Below are 18,603 nucleotides of genomic sequence, written 5' to 3' on the forward strand. Positions count from 1 at the left end.
ATATTTTCTAGTGGAAATATGAAAATTTATTGATCACAAATGTGAAATTGAAGAAAATAGATTGAAAGCCCAAAATAAGACGAAAAAATCGAGAATAGTTTATATAGTTGTACAGCTATCTACTTGATGATAGTTGCTAAACCTTAGATTATATTCGTTTCATTGTGAGGTTTGGACCTCGATTTTATGATCTTCTGTCCCATCTGCTCATCATAGTACCACATCCAGACCCAGTTCCCTTATTAAACTTCGATTGGGCGTATGTGCCTTTCTTCTGGCTGCAATTGGCCAAGATATCTCTCTTACTCTTCTCCCTACTCTATTTCCAGTCTAGATTATGTTAAACTGACAGTGCAAGAAATGGTCTCACAGCGATCGGATATGTTCATAGTGCTTCCAGAAAGCCTACACAACTCCATGAACTAAAAGGCGTGCACCGTAGCCGAATGATTTGAAACAAAATGGTAGAAACATTTTTTTCTAATAGCGGGCGTCCCTCGGCAGGCAATGTCGAGTCCCTTGGTGCATTTCTGCCATAAAAAAGCTCCTCATACAAAATATCTGTCCTTCGGAGTCGCTTTAAAATTGCAGATCTAAAATCAAGGCACACCAAAAATATAAGAGAAGATTGGCCAAGCACTCAAAAAGGATGTATGCGACAATTATTTATTTACAATATTTTTATTTCAAAAGTAGTATTGAGCAACACTTTTGTTCTCTTGAGAAAGTAGGGCAATATTTTCGTTTCATCTTCGGTGGTCAGCTGCAAACTTCGAAACTTACTTCGTCCCGACAGCTTGAGCCATACATATCCTAGTAATAAACAACTCGCTTGTCCTGCTCCTTTAATCTTTCTTCCAGCAAACACCCGAGCTCTTAAGAGATGGTAAATGCCTATCGATAAACACATTTTGATTCTCTCAGAAGCTGGTTTCGGTCAGACATATTTAAATGTTCGATGCTTCTTTCAAAATTTGTAGTTAAATCTCTATTTTTATTCAAAATACGGCTTTTAGCACGTTGAGCCCGGCGCAAAAAACAGAAAAGCAGCTTGGCCGGTCAAACAGCGAACAGAGCCAATTATGTATATATGTATTTACATACATGTAACAAGGCCATGGAGAAGGGGGGAATTAAACTTTTACACAGATGGCTCCAAGCTAGACGATAAGGTTGGCTACGGAGTTTTCTCGAAGGAATTAGGACTAGAACTATCCGTTCGACTACCAGACTACTGCAGCGTCTATCAGGCAGAGGTACTAGCTATAAAAGAAGTGGCTATATACCTAAATACGCACGCCGTAACAAAAACGATTATAAACATATTCTCGGATAGCCAGGCGGCCATCAAATCAATGAATGCGGCTTTACTAAGATCGAAGGTTGCACAGGAATGCCGGGCAGCCCTAAATGACATTAGTGACGTATTCAAGGTCAGCCTTATTTGGGTTCCGGGACATAGAGATATTGAGGGAAACTGTAAAGCAGATGAGCTAGCCAGAAAGGGTACTGCTCTCCAACTGCTTAGTGATAAAAGTACCATTGGAATACCCATGGCCACGAGTAAACTAATGATAAAAAACCACTTCATCCAAGAGGCCAATAGGTCATGGAGAAATGAGGATACGTGTCTAACAGCTAGGCTACTATGGCCGCAAATAAACAAGAAAAGAACAAAGGAATTGCTTAGTCTCTCAAGAGACAATATCTCGAAGGTCGTGGCTTGTCTAACCGGTCACTGGCTATTTGGCAGGCATTCCTCGAGACTAGGAGTTTTCTCCCATGAATATTGCAGAAGTTGTAGAGATGAGGAAGAGGAAGAAACAGTTGAGCACTTCCTTTGCAATTGTCCAGCCCTAGCTAAAATCAGAGCAGGTTGTCTAGGTAAATACTTTTTTAACTCTCTTACAGAACTGTCTGGCGTGGGGTTGGCATCAATACTACGCTTCATAAGAGCCACGAAATGGTTCCACGAAGGAAGATAAATGAGGTTCCCGTGTAGCACAGTGGTATCACAACGGACCTGTAAGGTCTAAGTGAGTTGGTCGTGCAGACCGACTACCACCATAACCTAACCTAACCTACATACATATGTAACTATATGCGTCCAATTGAGATTTCAAATTCGTGTTCAGCGATACCTGTAACCTACAGATTTCCGTTCTTCATATTTGATGCGCGTTCCGAATTTCGCATACTTAGATTTGAGTTCAACGGCCCCAGACAAATTCAGAAATCAAAGTATCAGAGACTTATCAATTTAAAAAAATTGTCCTTGGTGAGAAAATGTATCGACTGAATTATATTGGCATGTCGACCCATTTTTGTTTTTGTTTTTTTTTTTTTTGATGGGTGAGGAAGGTTTCAAAATGCCTTCGCACATACTGCGACCGTCGTCTACTGCATCGTGTAGTGTGGCCAATAAAACAATCCCTACTCTCCTTCTGGGGAGACACCCTTCCCGGGAGTACTTTCTATATTACTTCGGGAGGCCCCAGAACGGCATTCATAAAGGACCAATTCTATTCCGCTACAAACTCATGAACTAATTCACTTCGAAAAATTCCTATTTTGTTAACATTTTTCCATTTATATATATTAATAAAAATTAATATTAAAATATTATTAACTTAATTAATTTCTTTCATCAGCAACCTCTGCATGCCTCAACTTTTTTCTTTAGCTGGCTTACTACAGTAACTGCTAAGTTTTTCAAATATTTGCCATCCAATTAACCGCTAAACAGCTGGTGTTGCAACTGCACGGCCTTGAATGTCGAGAAGAAATAATAAATTATATTCTTGACCAACAAAAGACAAAATAGTAATGAATTAATAATAATAATACGTGCAAACAATAACAGCCGCAATAAGTATAGCAAAGCCGCCTCGTACGGCGAGCAACTCAAACGGAATACTCACCGGTTTTAGGTAATCTTATCGCGGCGTCATTGTCAATTTGGCGCTGTTGGCGCGACGGCTGCTCATACAAGCATACTCGTACATTTCTAGTGAATGCAGCGAATGGCAATATTTACGGTGCGGCGGTATGCTGTCGATGTTGCAAGTTAGCCAATTTTGGCGCATTGCGCACACTTGTTGAACTTTTGCTTTGCTTTGCGTGTCTGCATATCGATGCAGGAACAAAGATAACATTTTTGTGGCGTTAGAAGTGCTTGGCAGTTGACTTGGCGAGGCTTGAGGCTGAGGCTGATGCTGAGGTTGGGATTGGGGCTGAAATGGAGACGGAAATGGAGTCGGAGTCGGAGGCGGTGGATATCTGTAAGTGTGGTAGATGGGCCAAGAGGGGCTAACAAGATTACCAAATCATTAATGCGCATAAGCTGACAATTAATTGGTCAGTTTTGCATTTGCGTTTGCGTGTTTAACCAGCCACCACTCTCTTCTCTGCTCTTACTTACTGTTCTTTTTTGGTGGATAATGTAACTAATAAATATAAATCATGATAAACTGACAAAGATTGTAGCTGAATGAGCTTTAACTATGCGATAACTACTGTGTACATAATGAGATATATGTATGTATGTATGTGTGTATGCGTGTGTAAGTGAGTAGTTATTTTTATATAAATTTTAATATGTGGCTACGTGAGCCTGGTATATTAAAAGGTTAGTTGATTTGACCTGAAATTTTAAGGCGCATTTCAAAACAACTTTTGGAGAATGTTTCGGCTTATATGTAAAATTGTGGGAATTAGTCGAATTAAAAATTTCAAATGATTATCTGAAAAGGAAAAACTCGGCAAAACTCTTAGGCAGCTCAATTTAATTGCTATGTTATGATTATATGTATTGTATTATGTCGCGTTATGTTATGTTTCGTTATGTTGTGTTATGTTTTGTTCTTAAGAGTTTTTTATGTTATGTTAAGTATGTTACGTAATTTTATGTTTTATTATGTCACGTTATTGGAGACATTTTAACATTATACAGTAGATTCTGTTTTTATGCGGTTTTGAAATAGTGCAGGTTTTTTTTAATTAAAGAATGCATGTCGACCTATCGGGAATTGTACATATAAACAAGATTCTAAACCAGCTAAGCAAAAACTCATCACAGATTATATCAAAAATGCTAACCCTACAAGTATGGAACCGCCTGCATCACCATCCAGATCAGACGTGTACATTTCCTCAAGTGACGGAAGTGATTTTACGCCAAATCCTAAACGAATGCGCAATATTTCAGATTCATGCTTTCTATGGAACGTATCTATAGTTATAATATGGGACTGGTACCCTTTATTTATGCGATTTTATTACATTATTTCAGATTTATGCGGTTCTTAGCACTTTTGAAATGTATCTATAGTTTTACTATAGAACTTGTTGGTTTTTTTTCCTGTTTTTTTATGATGTTTCTTGCGGAACGTATATACTGCATAAAAACAGAATCTACTGTATTCAAAATATTATGTACATATGTTTTGTTAAGTTACGGTATTTTATGTTTTGTTATGTTATTTTATGTTATGTTATGTTATGTTATGTTATGTTATGTTATGTTATGTTATGTTATGTTATGTTATGTTATGTTATGTTATGTTATGTTAAGTTATGTTATGTTATGTTATGTTATGTTATGTTATGTTATGTTATGTTATGTTATGTTATGTTATGTTATGTTATGTTATGTTATGTTATGTTATGTTATGTTATGTTATGTTATGTTATGTTATGTTATGTTATGTTATGTTATGTTATGTTATGTTATGTTATGTTATGTTATGTTATGTTATGTTATGTTATGTTATGTTATGTTATGTTATGTTATGTTATGTTATGTTATGTTATGTTATGTTATGTTATGTTATGTTATGTTATGTTATGTTATGTTATGTTATGTTATGTTATGTTATGTTATGTTATGTTATGTTATGTTATGTTATGTTATGTTATGTTATGTTATGTTATGTTATGTTATGTTATGTTATGTTATGTTATGTTATGTTATGTTATGTTATGTTATGTTATGTTATGTTATGTTATGTTATGTTATGTTATGTTATGTTATGTTATGTTATGTTATGTTATGTTATGTTATGTTATGTTATGTTATGTTAAGTTATGTTATTTTATGCTATGTTATATTATGTTACGTTATGCTATGTTACGTTTTTCTTTTTTATGTTATTTTTAATATGTTTCGTGTTATCGCAAATATTCTTAGCACAATATATACAACAAAAATATGTTTAAAACTTTATGAAATATCTATGTTAATGTTTCTTACGTAAGTTTATGTTTTTATCTTGTTATTCTTTTTTAAAGTATGTAAATTTTATTTCTTTATTTAATTTTATTTCATGTTTCGAGTATAAAAAAATTATATATTATATTATATTTTGTTTTGCTATGTTAAGTTGTTTAGTGTTATGTTATGTTGTGTTATTTAATTTAATTTTATATTATTTTGATTTTTAAAAAATAAATTTTCATTTACCGCCATACATACATCCGTATCTATTATACATAATAAAATACCACTTCAAAAAGAAAAAACAATGCGGCGCAAATAAATCGTAATACCACACACGAATTAAAATACATATCAGCCTCACATGTGTGCTTACATAAATGAATACACATGAATACACACTCGTATGCACTATATGCACCTCAAATTCTATTCTTCGCCTCGTGCTGGTGTAAATTTGCTCTCATATTTGGATAACTTTTAATTTTATCTTTCGAATGCATTTTGCTTCGCGCCAAAAATTGTCTTTAAATGGGAAATAAACACAAACAATACAATCAAAATAATCAAGAAAATCGTGTAGATTATTTTTCCTCCGCATAGGTGCAGCTACGAAATGACATTTATGACCACAGGCATTGCGAAGAACTTGAATGAACGGGCGAAGGCGTATGGAAAATGGGCATGTCGTGATGTCTTTGGTTGGAATTTTATTTACCTTCAAAGCACAAAATAAAGAATTTATATGTGTAAATATATACATGTGTGTGTGTGTGCGCATTTTAAGAAGCATACTGGTATAACCTAGCCCAATGTGAGTGTCGTTTGTCGCAGTCGTAAATTATTATTTTTTTTTTTTTTTTATTAAAAAATCGACCTTCACGTTTCCTTATTTAGATAAATAGTACACGAAAATACATATGTACATGTCTCTTGAATACTATTTGTAATTGTTTGGTATTTATTTTTGATTGTTTGAATACATTTTCATATGCAGACATTTTTCACAGTAAACTGTGGCGCCTCGTTCCGTACATATTTATTTAGTCCACTTATGGAGTGTGCGATCAAAGGCAAGCGTGTGGCTTTGTTTGCTTATTGCAACTTGTTCTTGGAAATCGCCGACTAAAATGTCCCATCAAAAGGCGTGTGGTAAATAGTCTCTTCTGAAAAGTCCGATTCAGCATCAGTGAGCGAAATGATTTTGTTGAACGGGTTCCGATTCTCGGTTTATCGCTAGTTTTAGAGTGTACTCTTAGGTTCTTAGAGTAATACAACTTCTAGAGGTGCACTAAGTCATATTGGAATTGAGTTCAGGAATCTCTGTTCGAAACCCTGCTCACAGGTCTATTCTGCACGTAACCCAACAACAACTTGAAACATATCACTGGGTAACAATCGTGTGGGATGAGGTACTGTGAAGAGCAGAGGCACAGAAGACGATGAGGTCAAAGTGAAAATCTCATTTTTATTCATTTACTCATTCAACAATTGTGTGCGGAATATGAAATGGCTGTTTTTCCAAAAAAAAAACAAATTATTTTTTCAATTTAATTCTTAACCTCCTTTTACTACTTTCGAAAATCTTTTCACCAAATGTTAAAATTTAAATTAAAAAAATTTTTATTTAGTATCGAACTTTTTAAATTTGATTTTCTCGAAATTAATTGTTTAATATTCTAAAAACTCAAGTTTTAAAGTTTTTTCGAAAATGGATTTTTATTATACTTTTTATAATTTCATTTTCGTCAAATAAACTTTTTAATTTTCTTAAAACTCTCAACTCAACTCAAGTTTTAAAATTCTTAAAAGTAAGTAAAATATTTAAAAGAAATTTTTGTAGTGAAACTTCTTAGGCGTCGATGGACGAGCGAAAATGGAGAGTAAAATTTCAAGCCCATACAACGTTTTGGGCATTTTCGTTCCGCGAGAGAGAAAAGAGATATAACATAGAAGAAAAGGAGAGAGAGAGAGAGCTATACCTTTCATATATCTTAGATACACCTTTGGCTATTTGTCCGGAGTTTTTCCTTGTGGTTGCCAATTTCTGTTGAGAAATAACACTGCCTACTTTTTGGCGCTTGTTTGTTGGTGCAAACTTGTAGGAAATATATTTTTGGTGCCTACTTTTTGGCGTTATTTTTCCTTGGAGCCTACTGTTTGAGGCGTTTTTTGGTCCCAATTTTTTGGCGTTTTTTGTTGGTGCCTACTTTTTGGGGTTTGTCTCCGTTTCCTGGCTAGTGCTTGTGCGCTTTATAGTGCTATCCATTCCGGCGGCGGACTTATTAGTATTGCCTTGCGGTAATTAGTGCCGTTACTACAGCCCTGGAATCGCTGCGTTTGTGCGCGTGATAAACGCTCGGAGTAGTGCGCGTTGTTGCCACGGTTTGTGTCCGGCGTTTACCTCTACCAGCCGACCCTTCTCCGTTTTTTGTAAATTTTGTCTAGTTGTATTCTCTGCAAATGTTGTGAATTTATTTAGATATACATACCTATATTATTTCTCTCTCTCTCTCTCTCTCTCTTATTCTCTTTTTCTTTGCCCGCCTTGAAAGTTGCACTTCTATGTGTACTACGCTACACGCACATTTTTTTTTATTATATTTTTGTGTTTTAATTTCATTTTTGTGAAACTAATTTTTTAATTTTTTGAAATCTTCCACCAAATTTTTAAACTTTTTCATTAATAATTTTTTTATTATAAATTATTATCATCAAATTTTTAAATATTTTTAAAAATAATTTTTTCATAAATTACTTTTCAGTTTTATTTTCATGAAAATAAATGTTTAATTTTCTAAAGATTTTTTTCATCCAATTTTAAAATTTTTGCAAAAATGATTTTTTTTAACTTTTTTTTTAATACTATCATTAAACGTTAAAATATTAAAAAATATATATATTTATTTTTTTAAATTTTATGTCCGTGATGTTACCTTTTTAATTTTCTAAAAACTGTTTCTATCAAATTTAAAAACTTTTCGAAAATAATTTATGTACGAGTATTACAAAATTTTTTTTTTGGAATATTTTCAAAAATAATTTCTTTATTGCATAACTTTATTTGAAAATTTGGAACTGCAAACTTTAAAATATTTTCAAAATCTAAATGAGACCATCAAATTTGAAAACATTTTGAAAATAATTTTTTATTGCAAAATTTGTATTCTCAAGTTTTAAAATATTTTCAAATATAATATTTTTATTACACATTTTTTTGATTTATTTATTTTCTTGATATTCAGTTTTTAATTTTCAAAAAAATTTTCCATCAAATTTAAAAAAAAATCGTAAATAAGTTTTTTATTGCAAAGATTTTTTTTTTCAAATTTGTAAAATATTTCGTAAAATTGTAAAATATTTTCGAAAATTATTTTGATATTATTAATTTTTTCAATTTTATATTCTTGATACTAACTTTTTAATTTTCTAAAAATTATTTTAATCAGAGTTTAAAGCTTTTCGAAAATAATATTTCTATTGTAAAATTTGTTTTTTAATATTTTTATCTCCATATTTTTAAATATTTTTAAAAGTAGTTATTTTATTACAATATATATTTTTTTTTCAATTTTATTTTCGTGAAATTAACTTTTTGCTAAAAACTCTTTTCATAAAATTTCAAAAAATTTTCGAACATAATTTTTTCTTATAAATTTTTTTTCGAAAATAATTTTATGTTAAATAATTTTGTTCTAATATATATACGTGAAATTAATCTTTTAAATTTTCTAAAAACTCTTATCATCACATTTTAAGAAATTTTCCGAAATGATTCGTATTACTAATTTTTTTTTAAATTTCATCTGCATGAAATGACTTTTTTTAATTTGTATCCCCAGTATTTAAAAATATTTTCAAAGAATTTTTTTTATTATACATTTTCTTCAATTCCATTTTCGGGAGATTAGATTCTTAATATACTGAAAAATGCTCAGGAAATTCTAAAAGTTTTTCGAAAACAATCTTTTACTACTCAATTTTTTAAATCCAATTTTCATGATAAGTTCTACATTTATTGATTTTTTTCCTTCCAGGTCTATCAAGTCTTTTTCGTTATGCTTAAGTCAGCGAACTCACCGAGACCCGCTTCATGGATACTTGAAAAATCACTTGACGGCTTCACTTACGAATCCTGGCAGTATTTCGGCCTGAGTGATGCAGACTGTCAGCGACGTTACGGCCTAGCCGGACAAAATGGCAAATACGTTTTCGAAAATGATACTGAAGTCATTTGCACCACACAATTCTCAAAAGCGCTACCATTAGAAAACGGTGAATTGCACGTCTCCTTACTGAAGAATCGCCCTGGTGCCATGGATCAATCAGAAGAGCTAATGAACTTCATAACGGCGCGTTACATACGCATCCGCTTGCAGGGTATGCACACAACAGCAAATCTGGACAACAGCGTGGATTGGCTACTGGATGCACAATCACTTGAGAAACGTTCCTTCTACTCACTAAAGCAGATACGCGTAAGTGCGCGCCTCGATTGCCACGGTCATGCCGATAAGACCGTCGAGTTGGCGGAGAAGCGCGCCGATGAGGTGGAGTACGCACAACTCGCATCATCGCTGCAATGCGTCTGTCAGCACAATACCTGCGGTGCGGATTGCGGCGAATGTTGTGCACTTTATCAGGACAAGCCATTCCGTAATGGCACAACGCGTGAGGCGAACGATTGTGAGCTGTGTCAGTGCAATGGCCATGCGGAATCGTGCATTTACGATGCATTTCTGGAGCGCGGTATCTGCCAACAATGTCAGAACAATACCGCCGGCAACGAGTGTGAGTTCTGTGTTAGCGGTCATTATCGCGCGCACAATGAAACGCTCACCACACCCTGCCAACGATGCGAATGCGGCGAACGTGGCGCAACGGGCACTTGTGATCCAGAGAGTGGTGACTGCCACTGCCGCGAAGGATTTCAAGGCGCGCGCTGTGACGAATGCAGCAGCGGTTACTATGGCGAAGAATGCCGTAGATGCGAGTGTGATGTGCGCGGCACAGTACCGGACACGGAATGCGCGGGCGTATGTAAATGTAAGGCGCATGTGGCTGGCGACACCTGCAGCGAATGCTTGCCGGGCTATTATGATCTAAGCGCTGAGCAACCAGATGGTTGCGCGCCCTGCTGGTGCTCCGGTGTGGGGCTGTCGTGCAGTAGCGCAGTACTGCAGACACTCGCTTTCGAGACACTGAACGATTGGAAGGTGACGGATATGACGCGCTCCCAAGTGGCTATGCCAACAGTGGATACCAATACGAACTACCTGGTTTATGGCATGTACGATCTGAACGAGGTGGAAGCCATTTACTGGCAGGCGCCGCAAGGCTATCTCGGCAATCGCCTGACCAGCTATGGCGCACGGCTCACTATACAAGTGAGCTGGGTAACAATACGTGGCGACACATCTGGCAAACCAACAGCCGGACCAGATGTGATACTATTTGGACGGAATGGCTTGAAAATAGCTTATGGCGATACAACATATACGCGCGGCTCAACGGCCACCATTAACATCACGCTTGACGAAACGGATTGGTATCATGTGCCGCCAGCAGTGCGCGATATAAAGACGCGTTTGCGTCGCACCGAATATCATGGCTCGGCGGTGACGCGCGCCCAGCTGCTCTCTGTTCTATCGGCGCTAGATGCGTTGCTCGTACGCGGCACTTATCATACCGATCAAGTAGAAACTGCCCTGGAGCGTGTAATCATCTACTCGGGTGGTACGGAATTGGGCGCGGTGAAGGCGAGCACACGTGTTGAGCAATGCGCTTGTCCGCCGGGTTACACGGGACTCTCCTGCGAGAGCTGTGATTTCGGATTTATACGTATCTGGGAGAATGCGACAGATCATCAGTTGGTGGCCAAATGTATTCCCTGTCCATGCAATGGACATTCGAATTCGTGCGACTTGCAGAGCGGCGGTTGTGGCAACTGTATGCATAACACCTACGGCGAGCGGTAAGTAAAAAATTAAAGTGATGGTTAAAGATAACAAAGGTGGATGGAATGTGGAAGGCATTTTAATAACACAGAAGTGAAGGGGGGTGAAACTTAGAAGTTAAAGCCGAGAAAATTTATTTGAAATGTTAAAATTTTCAGAAAAAACTATTTTTTTTTTTTAAGAAATGTTTTTACTTATACGTAATTGTAGTATATTCTCACTAAGAACCGTTGCCATCGTGTGGATGCCCTCACATAAATATTTTGCACAAAAACGCCTTCATTTCGTTTCGAAAATTGCAATATTTTAAAATTTATGTTTACCAGAAATAATACCCTTTGTTAGTAGTTTTAAAAATATTTTTAAAACTATTTTTTGCTACATTCAAAACTACTTCAATATGATTTTGAAAATATTTCTAAATTTAGATACACTGAATTGTCTATGGATAAGTTCGTGCAGTTTTACAACAGATGGCGTAACTTGATTATTATTCCATCGATCCACATTTCCAAACATTCATTGGAGAGCTACTGTCGTAAGGCACAAACGTCAGTATAAGTTTTTTATTTGAAGCGTAAACAACAATATTTTTACCACACTTGAAAATGTCGAATTTCGTGCCAAATAATGTGTTTTTGCGGGGAATTCTTTAATATGAAGAAAAAAGCAGCCGAAAGTTATCGTATCTTGGTGGAAGTTTATGGTGAGCATGCTCTAGCTGAGCGAACGTGCCAGAAGTGGTTTGCACGCTTTAAAAGTGGTGATTTTGGCCGCGCCGCCAAAGTTCATGGATACCGAATTGGAGGAATTGCTCGATCAAGATCCGGCTCAAACGCAAGAAGAGGTTGCAAAAACTTTGGGAGTTGATCAATCAACCATTTCCAAACGTTTAAAAGCCATGGGAATGATCCGAAATTCAAATTTCGAAAAAAAACCGCACGAACTTATTCATAGACCTATTATATAATTTTTTGTTTGTTTTTAATTTTCTAAAATTGAAGTTCTTTTTAATTTAAAAATATTTTAGTATTTGTCATTACGTTTTTGTTATGAAATTAATAGATGTTTTACAAACTATTTCATTAAATTTTAGTAAATTTCACTGATTATTGTTTTAAGTTTTTCCTAATATATTCGAAGTTTAATTACTAAAAGGTTTCCATTTTCGAAAATTACTTTAGGTCCTCGTCTCATTGTAAATGGTGTTTTTTTTGGTATTTCTTTAAAAGCGTGTAAAACGAAAAGGAAATATTTTTATTTTTGTTTTCAGTATTTTAGTTTTTGATCCATTGTTAAAGAACAACATTTTTTTTACCATACGAGCTTCGTTTAAAAAGTTGTCCGCCTTCAAAAAATGGTCCGCCAAAAAAATGTATGTCGCTGGCGACGCGGATTCCAGGACTCACAGGTGTCGAAATCAAAAAGACAAATAAGTTCTTGATTAGCATGAATGTCGATATCGTGTGAGCTACAATCTTTAAAAAAAAATTTACAAAATGGCGGACGTCCAAAGATGAAAAACCATTTTTGACTCTTTTTTGGGCTTTAAAAGTCCGAAAAAGTTCTATAAATTTATTTTTCCAAATAATCGTAGTTCGCACGATTGCGACATTAATTCTACGTCATTTTAATTTTATTTCATCAAAATCGGTTCAGTAGAACCGGCTATCTCTCTGTCCATTGTCCATGTGAAGACCATTTTTTGAAGGCTGCCAACTTTTTGAATCTCGTATGGCCGAAAAAAAATTTTGTTTTTTAACAATGGATCAAAAAATAAAATACTGAAAACAAAAAAAATTATTTTAAGGTTACATAAAAAAAAAATTATTTTTCTTTTTTGTTTCCTTTTTACCCGCCTTTGAAGAAACATCCAAAGAAGACCATTTCAAATGAGGAGAGGGCTTTAACAATTTTTGCTCTTCATATATTCCATATTTTTTCACCAAAGTTTTCTAAAAATGTTGTAATCTAATGTCCTTTCATTAACAATTTTTGTTTTATTTTCTACTTTTCTTATTTTAACTAACAATTTTTTTTTAAGAAAAATTTCTTATGAAAAAGTTTCAACCTTAATTAATTTGTCAGAGTTTTAAAAATGTTTTTATATTTATTTTTTTCAAATGTAAATTCAAAACATTATTTCATTAAAATATTTTTGAAAATATTGTTTTTATTTCCGTTTTTTTTTTTATTTTCTACTTTTGTTATTTTGGTTTTTTAATTAAGTTTTTTTCTATTATTAATTGGTCATAATTTTAAAAATGTTTTTTATATTTGTAATTTTTTTAATGCAAACTTAAAAGATTATTTCATTAGAAAATTTCTAAAAATATTTTCTTTACTTTCTACTTTTGTTATTTTAGTTTTTCAATTAATTTGTCATAATTTTAAAAAAAATTTCTATTGTTTTTTTTTTCAAAGATACTTCAATATAACTTAGAAATTGTGTCAAAATACCAAATTTATTTTAAATTTAAAAATTTTAATACGATTTTTTTTTAAATATTGCCTTTCTAAATTCTTTTGAATTTTAGGTATTTCTGTTTTTTTAATTTCTTTCTAACTTAGAAATTGTGTCAAAATACCAAATTTATTTTAAATTTAAAAATTTTAATACGATTTTTTTTTAAATATTGCCTTTCTAAATTCTTTTGAATTTTAGGTATTTCTGTTTTTTTAATTTCTTTCTATTTATTTTTATTTCAGTAGTCATTTTATAAGTATTGCAAAATGTGTTAAAAATTTAATTATTATAATATTTTAATATTTTGGTTTTGTTTTTCTTTTCATTTATATTTTTCTAGATTAAGTTTAATAAAAACTGTTAGTCCTGCATTACTTTATTAAAAAATTTTAAAATAGTTTTTTTTTAATGTTTTGGATTAAATTTAAAAGGATTTCAATATAGTTTTAAATATTTCAAAATAATTTCTAAGAGATTACTTTTTCTAATAAATTAATTTTTGCACTTTTCTGTTTCAGCAAAATGATATATTTTGCAGAATATTTTTTCCATTAATTATTCAATTGTATTTTTCCGAAACTTTTAATTTTATTCATACATACATATGCACATTTGTGCTATTTCATTTGTCCAATTTCATTAAAATATTTATTTTTTAAATTTTATTTTTAATTTTTACTGCTTCTTTAGAAGCACTTCCTTTGTCACCACAATTTTGTTTATTTTATTTTATTGATTTTAAAAATATTTTTCAATAATTACTGATTTACAAATAATGAATAATTTTTTTACCTAAAGATCAAACCATCTAATTTTCATGTTAAATCGGTCGCTGAGTTCGAGAATTCACTTTTTTGTGTCATTTAGTTTTCTGAAAAACCGCCAAATTAGGGTTTTACATTAAAGAAAACAAGTAATCTACTGATTTACTCTCTGCTAAAAGTTTCTAATATCTTGAGAATCTGTTAGCCGATCGACGCAAAAGATACTTCCATATTCAGACTCAGCGACCTACATATTTTAAGTAGGAACTGAATGGTTTGGGTTTTTGGAGCTATAAATTAGCGCTTTTAAGTTAAACTTTTTCATGTAGAAATTCATAGTAGTGACTTTTTAGAACTGGTTTATCTGTATGCTGGATCAAAAAATGGAGAAACATATGAAAAATTAATAGGACTATGAATAAGTTCCTTGCGGTTTTACAACAGATGGCGTAACTTGATTATTATTCCATCGATCCACATTTCCAAACATTCATTGGAGAGCTACTGTCGTAAGGCACAAACGTCAGTATAAGTTTTTTATTTGAAGCGTAAACAACAATATTTTTACCACACTTGAAAATGTCGAATTTCGTGCCAAATAATGTGTTTTTGCGGGGAATTTTTTAATATGAAGAAAAAAGCAGCCGAAAGTCATCGTATCTTGGTGGAAGTTTATGGTGAGCATGCTCTAGCTGAGTGAACGTGCCAGAAGTGGCTTGCACGCTTTAAAAGTGGTGATTTTGGCTTGGAAGACGAAGAACGCGAGGGTGCGCCGCCAAAGTTCATGGATACCGAATTGGAGGAATTGCTCGATCAAGATCCGGCTCAAACGCAAGAAGAGGTTGCAAAAACTTTGGAAGTTGATCAATCAACCATTTCCAAACGTTTAAAAGCCATGGGAATGATCCGAAAGGTAGGCCATTGGGTGCCGTATGAATTGAAGCCAAGAGACGTTGAACGCCGTTTTATGGCATGCGAACAACAGCTTCAACGGCACAAAAGAAAGGGTTTTTTGTATCGAATTGTGACTGGCGATGAAAAGTGGGTCCATTACGACAATCCAAAACGTTGGGCAACGTATGGATACCCTGGCCATGCTTCAACATCGACGTCGGCGCAGAATATTCATGGCCTGAAGGTTATGCTGTGTATCTGGTGGGACCAGCTGGGTGTTGTGTATTATGAGCTACTGAAACCGAATGAAACGATTACGGGGGATGTCTACCGACGACAATTGATGCGTTTGAGCCGAGCACTGCGAGAAAAACGGCCGCAATACGCCGATAGACACGACAAAGTTATTTTGCAACATGACAATGCTCGGCCACATGTTGCACAAGTGGTCAAAACATACTTAGAAACGCTCAAATGGGATGTCCTACCCCACCCGCCGTATAGTCCAGACCTTGCGCCATCCGATTACTATCTCTTCCGATCGATGCAACATGGCCTGGCTGACCAGCACTTCCGTAATTACGATGAAGTCAAAAAATGGATCGATTCGTGGATTGCGGCAAAACCGACCGAATTTTTCACAAAGGGAATCCGTGAATTGCCAGAAAGATGGGAAAAAGTAGTAGTAAGCGATGGACAATACCTTGAATATTAAATTTGTAACCATTTTACGTCAATAAAGTTTCAAATTTCGAAAAAAAACCGCACGAACTTATCCATAGTCCTATTATTAAACAATATTTTGAAAATCTTTGTTTCCAAATATAATCAAATTAATTTTTTTATTATAGTCGTAACGCGTATAATACACACAGATACCACACTTTGATCTTAGGCATAAGGCCGAGAACCGATAACCATACACAACCAACAAACTACCTAGTCAATAGATTTTCTAATAAACCTTTTGAGAATTACACGCTCACAAAAATTAATGTACGAAATATTTATACCGATTCACTTAAACTGACTTTCAGTATCTAAACCAAAAAACTGTTTTCAATAAATAATCAGAAATGTCCTACAATGCAAATTTCAAAAAAAAAAAAAATTCCATTTTCGTCTACTTGTATTCATATAAAAATTTATGTCTCTTTCCACCAAAGCTAAATGTATTAGTATATTTCTTCTTGTATTTATTCAAGGCCGAAATCCCGTGGCACAGGTGGAGCAAGCCTCTAAAACACTCCGCCCATTTCCAAAAATCAGTTTAACATTTGTTGTCCTCCGAGGGAGGATCTATCAGATGTTAAGATGATAAGAACAGATACCACACTACCTAGTCAATAGATTTTCTAATAAACCTTTTGAGAATTACACGCTCACAAAAATTATTTATATCAACATATATTATATACGCTTCGTAACTATATATACGCTTCTTAATTTTTATAAAACTTGTGTTGTTGTGGTGTGAACTCTAATATTTTTGGGAAAACTTGCTCTATTTATTTTAAATGCAACTCTTAAAAAACATTTAAGTAAAACAGACTTACAAATAAGTTAGCAAATTTTTTTAACAAAAATATGTAGTATGCTATTTATGTAAACATTTTCCAAATATTAGAAAAATGTCCAATCCATCTTGTAACCATTCACCTCATACAGACATACCATCTGGTCACCCTCAAGAGCCTTGTTCGCCTCAACACTTCATTGTTGTCTTTGCTTTTTACTCCATCTTTCACCACACTCACCACACATGCATTGATTCACATTCTTCTTCTTTTCCATTCGACCAGTTGTGAGCGCTGCAAAGTTGGCTATTACGGCAACCCACTGCAAGGCACCGAACACGATTGCAAACGCTGCGCCTGCCCTCTGTTGGTCGATAGCAACAACTTTTCACCCAGTTGTCAACTGAAAACGTACAGTATCATGGATCTGAACCCCTTATATGGTGTGGTGGAAAATTCCGAGTACATTTGCACGCAATGCCCGCACGGCTACACTGGTGACCATTGTGAAATGTGCGACGACGGCTTCTTTGGCAATCCAACAGTGCAGGGCTCACACTGTCGTCCGTGCAATTGCGATGGCGGACCGTGTGATGTGTTCACCGGACAGTGCATCATCTGCGAGTGAGTAGAATTTAAAAAAATAAATTAATTAATTATAATTCAACATTTTAAACCTCACTTTTTTTCCTCTTTCAGCGGCAACACCGAAGGCTGGCGTTGTGAGCGCTGCAAGCTCGGCTATTGGGGTGACCCCTCCATGGGTTGTGAACTTTGTGATTGCTACACAGATGGCTCGGATAGTGACTTTTGTGACAGCACCAATGGCCAGTGTTTGTGTAAACCGCGTTTCGCCGGTCAAAAGTGTGATGAATGTGATGCGGGTTACGCGAATGTCGATTTGAAGTGTTTGCCGTGCAATTGTAATCCTCTCGGCGCTGAGGATGTAGACTATTGTGATCCGGATAGTGGACAGTGTGAGTGTAAACGAGGGGTAACGGGTTTGCAGTGTGATGGATGCTCAGAAGGACATTTTGGACTCAAAAATGAATCCGATGGTTGCGAGGGTGAGTGAATATTTTTCAAATCTTTTGTAAGCATTTTATGTTAAAAAAAAACAATATTTTCTTTAGTAAGTTTCAAGTGAATGTCTTCATGCCACTTCTTTCTCAAGAAATATGCAAGTTTTTGATAATTGAAATTTTGTATTCATTAAATCTTAAGTCACCTAGCTTATGTCACCAAGAAATAACCAAATGGTTCAAATATCGTATTTAGGCAAGGCGAATAAGTACTGGAGGTGGCGTCTTCCCAAAACAGTTACTTAATTTTTCGCGATTTTTACAAGTCTATCGTCAGGTCCCTTACCATAACAAAACAAAGAAAAGGAAAGCAAATTATAGGAAACAATTGACATTTTGCGTGGTAGTGGATTGGACCCGGATTGTAGCTTCTCGACTTTATATGTCTGTTCTTTTATATAAACGTCCAATCTCGCACGAAGAATGAAATTTACAAAAAGTTACCACAAAAGAAATCATTGGACGTACTGAGCGACTCCATGTTAAGGGATCCACGTATTTTAGACTTTGTCGTCAATTCTTCTGAAAAATTGTTTTTAAGGGGTTAGGTGGGTTTCAAAAGCTCAAAATAGGTACATTTTTATGAATTTTTTTTTATTTAATCAACAGAATATTTCATTCCATCAATTTAACACATAAAAGATACATATTTTATAAGTAGTTTGTGAAATTTTCATTGAAAAATTTTGAAAATTAAGGCGTGGACA

The 18,603-nt window shown here is 34.3% G+C and overlaps 1 protein-coding gene and 1 non-coding gene across 2 annotated transcripts in view; one reads left to right on the plus strand and one right to left on the minus strand.

Annotated features, from left to right (window-relative positions):
* Positions 1 to 17,889, plus strand: part of LOC129247389 (laminin subunit alpha-1-like) — a 131,932-nt gene extending 114,043 nt beyond the window's left edge. The window contains exons 3-5 of the mRNA XM_054886504.1: positions 9,253 to 11,189; positions 17,100 to 17,438; positions 17,514 to 17,889. Coding sequence (XP_054742479.1) covers positions 9,253 to 11,189; positions 17,100 to 17,438; positions 17,514 to 17,889 — 2,652 coding nt within the window. The remainder of the gene's footprint in view (positions 1 to 9,252; positions 11,190 to 17,099; positions 17,439 to 17,513) is intronic.
* Positions 16,472 to 16,660, minus strand: LOC129249603 (U2 spliceosomal RNA). The gene has a single exon (XR_008582668.1). It is a non-coding gene; the product is annotated as a U2 spliceosomal RNA (small nuclear RNA).
* Positions 17,890 to 18,603: the final 714 nt, after the last annotated feature.

The sequence above is a fragment of the Anastrepha obliqua genome, chromosome 5 (assembly GCF_027943255.1).
Source record: "Anastrepha obliqua isolate idAnaObli1 chromosome 5, idAnaObli1_1.0, whole genome shotgun sequence".
NCBI lineage: Eukaryota > Metazoa > Arthropoda > Insecta > Diptera > Tephritidae > Anastrepha > Anastrepha obliqua.